This window comes from Cupressus sempervirens, chromosome 10 (genome assembly GCF_028749045.1).
Source record: "Cupressus sempervirens isolate cs-2001-9-10 chromosome 10, ASM2874904v1, whole genome shotgun sequence".
In the NCBI taxonomy this organism is placed as follows: Eukaryota; Viridiplantae; Streptophyta; class Pinopsida; order Cupressales; family Cupressaceae; genus Cupressus; species Cupressus sempervirens.
The window spans coordinates 131,926,536-131,939,912 of record NC_143127.1 but is presented as its reverse complement, the minus strand read 5'-3'; the positions used below and the strand labels follow the sequence as shown (position 1 = coordinate 131,939,912).

Below are 13,377 nucleotides of genomic sequence, written 5' to 3'. Positions count from 1 at the left end.
GCCATCAATGCCAAAGGGGGAGATTGTTACATGAATGCTGATGATATTCCTATCGAGGAGTATCTTAGCATTTGTAACATATGTGTTCATATGTTACATTCATAGTAGTGTTTGTCATTGATGTCAACATACTGAAGATTGATATAGCAAAAAATAGAGATTGAGACCGTACGATTTGAGTATTGAAGATGAGGTCAAGCGCGGTTGAGGACATGTTCTATAGAGTATCTTGATGCTATGTTAAGAGTGCATGCAGAAAGTTGAAGACTGGTAACAGTTATTCGAGATTTACGGAAGACAATTTACAGACAAAGTTCTTGAGAAATGGTTTTTGGTAATCAAATTATATCTGCTAACAGGGATAGAATCTAGTTGTGCGCAATTAGACAAAGGTAGAAGACATCCCGATGATGACGCTAGTGAGCGCTCAAAGTTTGAGGTTGCATGTGTAAAAGATTTGTAAAGACTGTGAGCCGACAATGTTATGTAATTATGAAAAGATGCAATGTAGCATGTATTGTTTTATCTTAATGAGGTCCTATTAGAAAAGCCTCAAGGTCGACTTGAATTAATTTGAGGACTTGGTATAAAGGAAAGTTATTTTCCTTGTGATGAGTATGGAGAATGAAGTATGTGATGATTTTGAAATAGAAAGTGAATTGTAAGTGAGTTGCATGCGAGTAAATGATCTAAGGGATTATTGTGATGCGAATTTGTAGATTTGGTATTAAGATTTTAGAAGTATTTGGTGCAACAATGACACAGTGAATGAGTGTAGTGATTATATTTGGCATAGAGTGCTAGTGGACAGTTGATCATTTGCTATTATTCTTAAAGGAATAATATTGAGGCTAGGTGGACAGCGAGTTCGGTGGTCTTTCCTTTGAAGCTGTTTGTATAGTTGGCCCTTCTACCTTCCACAACCCCTTACAAGGATTCAAATTCTCCTAACTGGGACTGATATGTACTGAATCTATTTCATTGGCTCCTAACAAAGTCCATCCTCGTGCAAGGATCTTATATATTAGTACATTATTTTGTGGGTACCATCCCCACCGAGGTTTCCATCTGATCAAGGGTTTCTCTAGTTAACAAATTTGGTGTTATTGTGTATGGTTATCTTCTTATGGTTATTGCACTTGCTGATAACATGTTTCAGATTTAATAAGGATAAGAAAAGAAGTTTTTGTATAATTGATTCACCCCCCTCCCCCCTCTCAGTTATCTTTGGTGGACTTTACTTTGTAACAAACACGTGTCTTGATGTCACTGCCTTTGCTAACCCAGAATAATCTAAGTGCCCTATCTATTCTTCTCATTAAGAGAATGATGTGCAAGGATAAAATTAAAATTTTCAAAAATAAACAAAGGTGAATTTGAAGATTCGAGAGGGTTTCTTGTGGAATTTGACTTGCAATAGAATATGTTGTTGCCGATAGAAAAATTGTTTGATCGAGCATTCCTGTAGATGAATATGGAAGTTTGTTTGTGCAAATTTTTAGAGAAAATAGGCTCTACTTTGCTAATTCTAAGGATTTTGTGAGAAGTGGTATGTGAATGAATTTTGAGGAATAATAAAATATTTTTATTCATTTATTCATTGGAATGCTATTTGATTTTCTTGTAATTTATTATTTGGGTAAGTTGAGTTTGTTTGATTTTTGGCTACAAAGGTCAACACTTCAATTTGGAGCTCTTGACAATTTGCATCATCACAAGTTACAAAGTGAAATCCCTATATACGGGTTTCCCTCCTAATGAAGTTTCATAATCCAAAAAGATGGGTTGAATTATTAGGACCAAAAGAAAAATATTCATTTTCTATAATATGCCCTTTCTGGTCCTATATGATTTGGAATGGATTTCTCTAAATTGTATGAGATTTTTTCCTCTAAGCACTTGCAAATATAACTGCCTTAAGTTTGTATAATAATTATATTTATTACAGATCTATATAATGAATGTGATATGATATGAAATCTAATGAATTCTGATTTAGTCTTGTCTTTCAATACGAATCTTAGAATATTCAAGATGAATATCAATGTGAATCCATTGTGAATGGGGACTCCCTCTTTTTTTCTTTTGACAAAAGGAATAGTGCTCTTAGGTGGTTTAGTTGGTAGCAGTTATTTCAAGTCTCTAAGTTAAAAAGATGAATTTGAGCAAGTTTCCCCTATTGTGTAGTCAAGTTTTTGTAGGCAGTGAGTGACAGTTGAGCTCTACTTGTCAAGGATATGGAGATGAAATCAAAGGATTTGTGATGAAACAGGTTAGAACCTTTTGAAATCCTTGTTCCAATTTTGGTTTTACCTTGGAAATTTGTGAAAGTTTATGGCAAGTAACACTATTGAAGATGTGCGAAATCCAAAATTCCTCAAAGTTTGGAATATTGTGGAAAATTCCAAAATCTAGAAACTTTATTATAACTCCTATAAAGCTGAAACCTATCTCAAACATCTATATAGTACTTGTATAAAAATATAACTTAAATGTATAAGTTAGTTAAATGTTATATTTTATATAAATAAATTTACCCTTAAATTTAATATAAATCATTTTGCCCTTTGATCTAAAAATTGACTTAGTTTGGTAAAGAGAGCAAGAGGTTGCAAAATTCCTCCCATTCTAGTTTCATAACCCTGTCTTTATTGTTTTATAATATTTTACCTTGTTTAAAATAATATAGGTGCTAAAGCTTTTAAACTACATCATGCTTAGGAAATGTTTGATCATTAGTTTGCTGTCTGTTATTACGGGTCCGAGGTCTTCTTCCTTCCATTGCTGGCCCTAATTTAGACTATTACTCTTTTTTTAGTGATCAACCAGACATCGGCAATATTACGCTAGATAGGTATTGGTTTGGCTCGGATGGCAACATGTACCTTAGGTTTCTCTCTTTATCTGACAGACTTCGGGCTCTTAGGGAAAAGAGAAAGTTATTCACTCTTTCCACTAAGATTTATCTTGATGAGGATCTAACGAAATTACAAGTAGCAGAGTTGGAACACTCTAGGGGTCTCGTTGCAGAGGAAATATGCAACAGGAAATAGAAATTTATTCAAAACCTCAGAGCGGTTATTTGTGATTCACCTCCTAGTGCTTGGGAATTGAGACCAGCCTCCAAGGCCAAATGACGGTCTCGCCAGTAGTTGGTAAAGCGAGAGCCCTCCATTTGTTCTTTGCTTTTCAACTACTGGAATGACAATGGCTCATTATGGTCCTTGCATGGTCTTTTTCGGGATGCGGTTGGGCTAGTTGACATTTTGGTTGTCACTGGGACTAATGAGAGTCACGTCCATCCTCTTCCAAGGTATGCAAGGAACCAGTGGTTGTGAGTGTGCAAAGATGAGGTCCGCGCTTCAGGCGGGGTCCGTGGTTTATGGGATGTTACTCGTTTGATTATGGATGGTCTTTTCATTGTTACCTCGGTGTTCCATTTTGACACATCTGCTAGATTCTTGTGGATCCGCATTGGTTGTACTTGTTACCTAAATTTTTACACTAGGCTGAAAATTTAGGTAGAGCCATAGTTATGCCAATCATAGGTACATTTTTGTGTTTTCAGCCAAATACAAGAGTTGTAATGTCCCCTTTTTCAAGGTCCCTTAGATCACTCTTAGTTTCTAATCAAAGGTCTTATGAATGTCTCTAAGTATCTGTTCTATACTTGAAATGATATTTATTACCAAGAATATCTAATTTCTTGAGTTTTATATATATATATATATATATATATATATATATATATGATAACTTTGTGTAAATGATAACCTTATAGAAGATGAAGGAAGTGTGAAGTTAGATTCTTTCTAATTATATTTCCTCTTATATTTCCCCCTTATTAATTTATGTCCTTGCTCTATTGATAAATCAATCACAACCTAATATTCTTCTTATTAATATTGCTTTAATATCTCCCCTCTATCGACAGGATTGGAATAGTAATAATGAATCCCTTTGTTGAGCGAAAAGACCAATATCAATGCGGGGTCAGTACATGGTTCGGCGCTGAGAGGGTGGCAGTTATGGTTTTGATGCCTCGTATTACTCTTCCAATGTATATTAATGGTATATCAACACTTAAGAGAATCTGTATCTTTTCCCTTCTATCTAACGTTTGTGTACGTCCCGACTATGAATAGAATGCTTACGTCCTTCGTACTTTGTCATTGACCCTGTTCAATGCGTTAGCAGGTTTGATATCTTCTCCCGTGATGGTCTACTCTGTCTACAATCTTACCCCGGGTGCGATCTATTGTGTCGTCTTTTGTATATTCCGGCACTTCCTTGCTCCATGTACCGATGTGAACTCGATGTCTTTACTTACTCTGTCTCCCCCCCATTCGATCCATGTCCTTATCATCTTAAGTAGGCGGCATCGAATTTGGAGAGGTGTGGATGAACCGACAAGCCGTATGTTTGTGATTTGATTTTGATTGACTTGTTTTTAATCGCATATATGTATAAAGGTGTTAGTCATTATATAAGAGTTACATAAAGAGTATTTGATATATATATTTTTATAAGATATTAAGTATTAAATATGTTATATAACATTGTATGTCTATAATAACATATTCAAATATATGTTGTTCTATTATTGTTTATATTAGTTCTTGTATTATTAATATATATTATATTGATTAGTCCCTTAATCAATTTATTATAATTATCATTAGTTATTAATATCATATATATTCAAATGTGAATATATTATAATCTTCTTTGGTTTCATAATATAATTATAATATTTATTATTATTCTTAATTATTATCATTGTATAATATGTTATTCAAATATTCATATATCCTTAAATTCGGGCTCATGACAAGAGTTTTGATAACATATAAACCAGAGAGCTGAAACATTGCATTTAAAAGAAGAAGAGCATCACATAAAAGTTTAGAAGTGATTCTTACAAGTTTTTTTGAAAAACTATTTCTTTATTGATCAAAATGTTCAAATGTTTCACACAAGCTGTGAAACTAGCTAAAGAGAAAATCAGAACTAAATTTCAAAGCATGAATACATGTGAAAAGAATTAAAAAAAGGTATAAAGAGTCATAGGGGCCAGTCATTCCCTGAATGACTAGCGATGTTGCTGCTTGTTTTGATGACACATGCTCTCGATGCCCCGCTGCTTCTATTTTCCCGCGTTCCAGTGACAAATCCTGCAATCACATGAACAGATGGAGTTAGATCCAATGGATCTAAGCAACAACCAACGTACCTCATCATTATGCCTCACACATGCATCCACATTTTAAAACACAATCCTAATTTTCTCTTTAATTAGTTTGTTCCGTGTGCAGTAATAGATATCTTTGATTAACAAGTGGATGTAAATGTGGCTTCCACAAGGGTTAGAGCTTAGCTTGTTAATAGAGATAAAAAATCTCAGGATAAGGAAGCAAGTTTCAAAGTTGTTAAACTGAAGAAGTGAAAATGCTAAGTGTTAATGCTGCTGTTCTAAAGTGAATATTATAGAGGCACGAAGTAAACGATGCTTTCAATCAAACAAGTATGTTTGCTTCAATCAGAATTTTAGAAAACATGACATCCAAATAGAATGCTATAGGGCATAGTGTTTCAGTTTTATCAGAGCCTGGTATTTTCAGTTTTGGAGCAGCAAATAGAGCATTTTTTCTTCGTACCAATGAATACATTAAAACAAAACAGTGAGCAATGTTGTCAACCAAAGTGCCAAAGGAAGGAGTGAATGTATGCTTTCAACAATTACGGATCTGATCGTAATTGCATAAAAACCCAAAATAACAGTATGAATACACATATATCTGAAAGGTTTTTGTAAGCATTTTAGAGTTCATTCTCTAGATTTAAAGCTATAAAGAACATAAGTCATGAGAGTGAAAAAGTCTCAGTTTTCTGACAAAGAAATGCCTTTTTCTTTTTCTAAAAACTCTCTGGTTAAGACCTTCAGATTTAGGGAAGATGACAGCAAAAAAGAAAATCTCCGCAAGAAATTTTCCAGATTTTTAAGAGAAAGTACCACAAGAAAAATGTGCCTTACCATGATGATCTTCAGCAAGGAACAGGTCTGCTGTTTGAAGCCCAGAAAATCCATAAAAATGGTGATATTTCAAGCTCATAATGGCGCTGTAAATTGCAGAGAAAGAAAAAGCGAAAAATGACCACCATTTTTGAGACAAAAATGCATGAGATAACACCAAGAAATATGCCCAGAATGTGAATTCCGATCTGCTATCAATGCTCAAAGAAAGAGCAGAAAATCTGCTATGAAATAGCAGAAAAATATATGCAGAAATGACCAATTTTGAGCCACAAATGGCTTCAAAATGCCACTACAACCCCTGGACATCTTCCCATGGTGACCAGCAAGAGCCAAGGCGTCAAAATCAGAAGAAATATGTTTTTTCATGCCCAAAAAATGCCCAACTTTACAAAAAACGCCTAGCAAGAGTGCAAATTGAACCACAAAAGCTCCAAAAAGCTTCAGCAAATCACTTTTATTTTCCTCCTATAGCAACCAGCAAACGAGAAGGAACAAATTTGAAAGAAAAATCCATGGAATGCACAAAGATCTCCATTCTTTTTAGCTTCCGAACCCTCTTCTTCTTCCATGTGGCTGGAGCTCACAATGGAGCAAAATGAAATGAGAGAAATGAGCTTCTTCTAGGGTTCAATCCCTAATATTTTGCAAACCTATCATGCATAGTGGAGAGGCTTTGGTTTTGCCTTTACTTTCTTTTAATTTTTGCCTTTCTCCTTCATACTCATGTGAGTGAGTTTAAGACAATGCAAATGCCGAAGTGGTGTTTTTGCCCACTTTATTGAATGTAAGCAATATTAATTAAAGTGATGAAGTTATAAATCACTTTATTAATATTTGGCTTTAAAGCTTAGTAATATTTATTAATTTTTAACATTATAAAAATATAAATTAATTATAATATATTTAAATATTTTTGATAAAATTATAACTTATTAATAATAAATATATATTATATTGACATTATTAATTGATTTAATGGTCATTTAATAATATCAATATAATTAATATTTATTAGTATTAATTATAAATTTATCATTTTAAATATTAAGTATGTTTTAAATAATTTTTAATATTTTTATATATTGAAGGTTAAATAAATATTTTTTTGGCACAAGATGACAAGGAGATGGGATGGACTTATTTGCAATTGTTGAAGTTAGAGAGAGTTATTGCATTTTGAAGATTTTTTGATAGATATTACTGCATTTATAAGGGTATTTATGATGATATTTTGGGGCCGTGACTTTCGGGCCATATCTGCCCCTTTTTGAAGAGTTTTGAGGGGCTCAAGTTTGGCCTTTAAGATTGAATTGGACGAAGGAGTTGGTGGCTTGCATTTATGATGTTGCTAGATGTAAAAGTGCATAAGTATGAGCTTGAGGCTCATTTGTAAGGGGTTTTGGTTTTAGCAGATTGGGGGACTTGTAATTTTTGTTCAATCCTTCTCCTCATTCTTGACTATTTCTTGTAACTCAATTTATGACAGTAAGAAAGATATCCTTGGATACCATTTTATCAATTGTTTCTACCCTTTTGTGTTTTTGTAGAACTGTGTATTAGTGTGATTGATGAAACTGTTAGTGAAAAGAATGATTTTCCTTCAGATTTGTCTCACTATGTCATACCTTTTTTGTTATAGGTGCAATGTGTAGGTTACAGAGCATGTCAAATAGGTGTTATAGGCTCTTTATTGTGAATTTTTTGGTTCCTTTATAGAGCAATTAGGCACTTAGACCTTTTTGTAAATTCTTGATGTGCATGCCAAGGAAAGACAAGTTGTGAGTTTGGATTTGTTATTCTGGTGTTCAAGTGTTTCAATTTTTTGAATATCATAAGTAATTTTCGGTGCATCACCTTAGTCTTAAGTTTCATTTCGGTTATCCTTCTATCTTTTTCCCTCCCAAGTTTTAAGTATATGTTTGAAGAGCAAATAGGTGAAGCATAATAAGGAGAAATAAGGCTCCCCCCCCCCCCCCCCCCAAGGAATGGAGCTGCTACATCCGGTAGTGGTGGAGAAGAGCCATCACCTAGAACCCAGAGGTTAACTCCTATTTTTGGTACACCCACTACCCAGGAGTGTTTCCATGTTTCTCGAAGTTATTGGTTTTTTTGAATTCAATCAAGTGTGCAACTTTTAGAGATAACAGTACTAGCCATCACCACAGACCTCGTCATATGTCGTACACAGTACCAAGGATGGGGATCCTTTTGTAGACTTGTATGAGTGCATTTCCAAGTTCATGACCATTTGCAATATCATCATTTAGGAGACTTTAATCATGGACTAGAGACCTTCAAACTCTTCATGACCGTGGCTCTGACTTGTACTTCAGAGATTGATCCTGCTAGCTTGGGTCTTTAACGCCTTTCCAAGGATGGTAGCATGGTTCTTTCGTGTTATGGTCACCACGTCCAACTTTGTGAGTCCTCCAATTTGGTGATTTTGAACGACCTCTCTTGCTTTTTGAGCTCTGAGTTCTTTACTTGCAGGCCACATTGTTGAGGTGCAACCATTGTGAACTATGCGCTCACTTGTGCCTCCATTTCCTCCATCAGCAGTTTCACCATCACCCACCTCTCCTTGGTCAATAATGCCCTTCTCAACCTCACAGTTCACTTTTCCCCTCACCAGTCCTCCCACCCCTCATTTGTGTTGGCCCGTCTCGTTACCCTGTTCCACTTCCCTAAGAGTGATTGTGACCTTTTCATCCTCCATCTTAGATGACTCCTCCCTCACAATCGCTTCATTGATTCTAGCCAGGATTCTTCCATGTTTGCCACAATGTTTTGGGAGGTGGCTCTCGACTCCATTCTCCATTGCACCAATTCCCCCTCTCTGAGCCCTAGGTACTGGAATACTTGTCCCGTGAACCAATGGTTTGACAATGACTATAAAGCCTTCGACTGCTCCTTGTATTGGACCTTTGTTGCTCACTTCCTTTCTTACACTTGGCAACGACTCTCTTACTATCGATTTCTTTGCTACAAGAAGCAGTTGTTCGTTGTATTGTAGTGTAGATCCCTTCATGACACTCTCATGCACCAGCCCAAGCTTTTTTGATGCACCTTGTTTCCCCGCTATTCCCCCTGCCTTCCTCTTCTCCCATACCTCCACTCTTTATGACATTCCTGGCCAACTCCCCTCCACCTCACCCCTCCTCCCTAGTGTCACTTATTTACCCCCTCCAACAATTACGATGTTGTTAGATCTATGAGATGCAACAGTGCGGCGAATAAGGAAGGTTTCTAGGCTGAGCTCTTCAAAATTAGTATCTCGATCTTGGGCTCCCTCCTTTCTACTCTCTTTAGTAGAGTGGTGTACATTGGCTTCCTAGTCGAGACACGTGATCTATCCGATCCATAAGAACGGGTTGGCTTTTGACGTTGACAACTACAAGATCATCATGATTGTGCATACCTTTGCCAAATTTTATGCCATGGTATTGAACACTACTTTATCCTGTGAGCTCAACAAGAGACTTTGTCGGGAAAGGGGCCAAGCCAGTTTTCTAGCCAACTACTAGACCATGGACCATATCTTGATGCTGTAGACTATCATTGAGGAGGTTCAACACCTTTCGGCGAAAGTCTACAACTGGTTTGTGGACTTTCGTAAGGCTTTTGATTCTATCCCCTGGGTGGCCCTTTTTAGAGACTTCGAGGTATTGGGATCTCAGAGACTTTGCTGACAGCTATTATGAGGCTATCTAAGACAATGGTGGGCAGATTCATACTACCAGACCATGGAGCATTACTTGATGTTGCAGATTGTCATTGAGGAGGCTCAACACTGTTCGGCGAAAGTCTACTGCTATTTTGTGGACTTTTGTAAGGCTTTTGTTTCTATCCCCTGGGTGGCCCTTTTTTAGAGACTTCGAGATATTGGGATCTCAGGGACTTTGCTGATATCTATTATGAGGCTATATGAGACAGTGGTGGGTAGATTCAAGACACCAGAGGGTTTCTCCAATCCTATCTAGAGCACCATTGGGGTGAAGTAGGGCTGCTCAATGTCCCCTACCTCATTCGACATCTACATTGATGAGCTCAAGGCCTTTCTTAGGGATTCTTCTCTCCCTGGTGACGTTTGTTACTTGCACTAGGTCTTGATCTCCATTCTTCTATTCACAGATTATGTGGTTTTTTAGCCTCCTCTTGGGGGCATTTTTAGAGGCTTCTTGATGGTTTAGCATCTTCTTGTGATCTTCAATAGCTTGTAGTGAACATGGTTAAGACTCAAGATATGGTCTTGAATTGTTTGAATACCTCACATCTTCATTTTTACTTTCAGGGCCAAGAGATTGAGATTGCTTCCTCTTACACTTATCTCGGGGTCAAGTTCTTTGGGCCTTGCTTTGGCTTGAGATCCACAATTCAACCTAGGGTTAGCAAGGGGATAGGTTTCCTAGCCATGTTGGAGAGACAATGTTTCATACATTATTTTTAGGACACTACGTCCAAATTGCCCCTCCTAGACTCCTTGGTCAGACCAATAGTGCTTTATGCCTCCATAGTGTGGGGCCCTTCTTTCGTAGGCTTGGATTGAGCCTCGATCGAGTGGGTTCAGACTCTCTTCCTCCAACATATTATCATATGCCATTTGTCCACCCCACATAGTGCTATTCTTGTAGAGTTTGAAGCTCATCCCTTTAGGGTAGGGGCTATCTTTGATCTGATTTGGTTTCTTCACCGTTTCTTTGGTTTTGCACACTTTGTGGATGGTTGCCATAGATACTTCTACTAAGCCTATTGTTCCTTAGTTGTTGTCGCTAGTTCTAACCCCATTGCTAGGGCTCGTTGTTGGTATGCTCAGACCACTGCTTTACTAGGCTCAATTGAGATTCACATTGACATCGTCTCTCCCGTTTAGTTCTTGTTGGATGCTTTGGCTCACCTTCTCTCTTTGCAACAAGAGCTGTACGAACATGTCACACCCAATATCTATAGATAGTACATTCTCACAAGATGGAGTAACCCTTTTGGGGGGTTGCGTCCATGGATGGCCTTTTATGCTGAGCACTTTATGGATATTTTGGATGGGATTATTGCACGTCCTTATTATTTGTCTTGGCACTGGCTCCACACCCTTCATATCTCTGGGCTCCTTTAGGGTTGGCTCCCATCGGCTTCAGATTCAGACTGATCATCATGTTGATAGAGAGGACCGGATTTGTCAACTACGTACCTTGGCTAAGGTGGAAATAGATGCCCACTTCATTTTTCTATGCCCCATCTAGTACGAGATCAGATGGTGGTATCATTGTCTATTCAGAGAGTGCAGGTCGCGCTCAACTTTTTCCAAATACACAGATCAGTGATGCCTTGCCTTTACCTCTGTGAGACCACACAACTCCACGACCACACTCTGCAACTCCTTTTCCCTCAGAGCCAAGCCTCGGATCAGCTTATTATCGCCTTTTTCTGGTCCACGTCTCCTGCTTAGGGAGTGAAGCAGCCGTCCAACACTCCTACCACTTGCCACACCAGATCTATGAGACCTTGTAGTGAGTTCACTCGGCAATGCCACTCTTCTAGCGGTACTTAGGGACGACCTAGGGCACGTGGCTGCCTTAGACCGTATCCTTCGGTGATGGACTTCTTCCTTCCGAGGAAGGACCCCTAGTCCTTTCCTTGGTGGTTTTCTTTTGCTTTCTTGTTTGTTCTTTTCAAGACACTGTTTGGTGCTCTTGTTGTTGGCTGTTTCCTTGGTTGTAAGCTTTCAGTCCTTTAGACCCTTTTAGTGGTCTCTTGTTGGACATTAATAAATTTATCTTATCTTATTGACGACTGAAATCAGTTCAATCTTTTTGTTTGGATATTTTGGTATTGCTCAATTTTTCCCCTCATAACTTAGACAGCCTTTTTTTCCCAAGCATTAATTGCACTCAAGGTTTACCTAATTCTATCAGTCAAAATGAAGTAAAGATGCAGCAGGAAGGCATTAAAAGAAGCAATGAGGTTCGTTAATCTAGATAAATTACCCATGTTGTTTGCAACTACAATCCAATTATGTGTTTATCCAATGAAGCTTTTATAAACCATGTTGGTTTAAACCGATCAAATAAGTATTCTTAATATAGCAATCAGTGTTTCATGATAAACTTTAACAGCTATGCTGCATGCATGTAATAAGCTCAAGTTCTGTCTACAGAGTTTTAAGCTTTGAATTCACAACTTATTCTTGTTTCAAAATATATTTTCCTTCATTATTTTAACAACCATTTTGTCTATCTTATAAAGGAGCTTCTGTTATGGAATTTTCATGCTACAGGTGTGTTGTTGCCAATGCTGCACCAAATAGGGGTCATTATGCTCTATCTATATTGCAAAAGAAATGTGAAAATGAGGGCAAGAATTTCACTCTCATAACCCAGGTAGATCCATTTTCTATATGTTATTCGTGCACAGTTCTGCGCTGTCTGGCACTAGTTACAAACTGCACTTTTATCTCTAAGGGAAAACTAAAAATTATAGAATTATAAACAATATCAAATGCTTACCAAGTAACTTGGCAGATCAGCTTTATTAAAACTTAGTCAATTATCGTAACAAGCTAATGTTATGACATTGATACAAAAAACATAATTAATCAATATTATCAAACATAACAGTAGACAGTGTTTGCTGACTACTGAAGGTTCCTTTGGGACCCATTGTTCCCAAAACACAACAAAACCTGGAAAGAGGGCTAAAAGGAAAAGGAAACCAGAAATATGGGTTGCAAAAGCAATTTAGGACAAAGTCCTAAGGTTCCTTCCTGGCCCAAAGCCCTAAAGGGACTAAAACGATAGGGACAAACAAAGAAAAACAAAGGAAAAGTAAGGAAGAAAAGGGAAAAAGGAAATAAACCAGAAAGCAATGGACATGAAAGAAAATAGAGGTACCCTATTTTGAACAGAAAAATGTGGGGGTGTGTATGTAGGGCATAACAATACCCATCTTGAACATTTATCATAATTTCCATTTTGTCTTCTATCTTAATTGAATATTCAAGGTAATGACTAGTGAAAACTTTTTTCTATGACTCATTTTTTTATTGTTGTGCCACCCCTAGGTTTCTTTCCAATGGGTTTTTTAAACTTTTGATCCAAATATGTGTTGCATTGAATTAATTAAGCAATTTTAGGGCCAGAAATTAGATAATGTAGAAGAAATATGACAATACTTGATATATATACAATACTTGTCAGCAGTTTTCTTCTTGAATCTACAGTTTTAGAGTAGAAGTAATAACAAATTTGACTTGAATAACAAAACAGAAATGAGGATTGCAAAGATAGAACTAATCTGTTGCATTGAACACGAGATTTGACTTCTTACAACACCACAATGGTACACAC

At 36.9% G+C, this 13,377-nt stretch overlaps 1 protein-coding gene across 4 annotated transcripts in view; it reads left to right on the top strand.

The window, feature by feature from the left end:
* The window catches only part of LOC149532964 (uncharacterized), a 224,985-nt gene that overhangs the window by 96,345 nt on the left and 115,263 nt on the right, over positions 1-13,377 (top strand). For all 4 annotated transcript variants that reach the window (XM_089804558.1, XM_089804559.1, XM_089804561.1 and 1 more), the window contains exon 5: positions 12,309-12,411. In XM_089804558.1, coding sequence (XP_089660684.1) covers positions 12,309-12,411 — 103 coding nt within the window. The remainder of the gene's footprint in view (positions 1-12,308; positions 12,412-13,377) is intronic.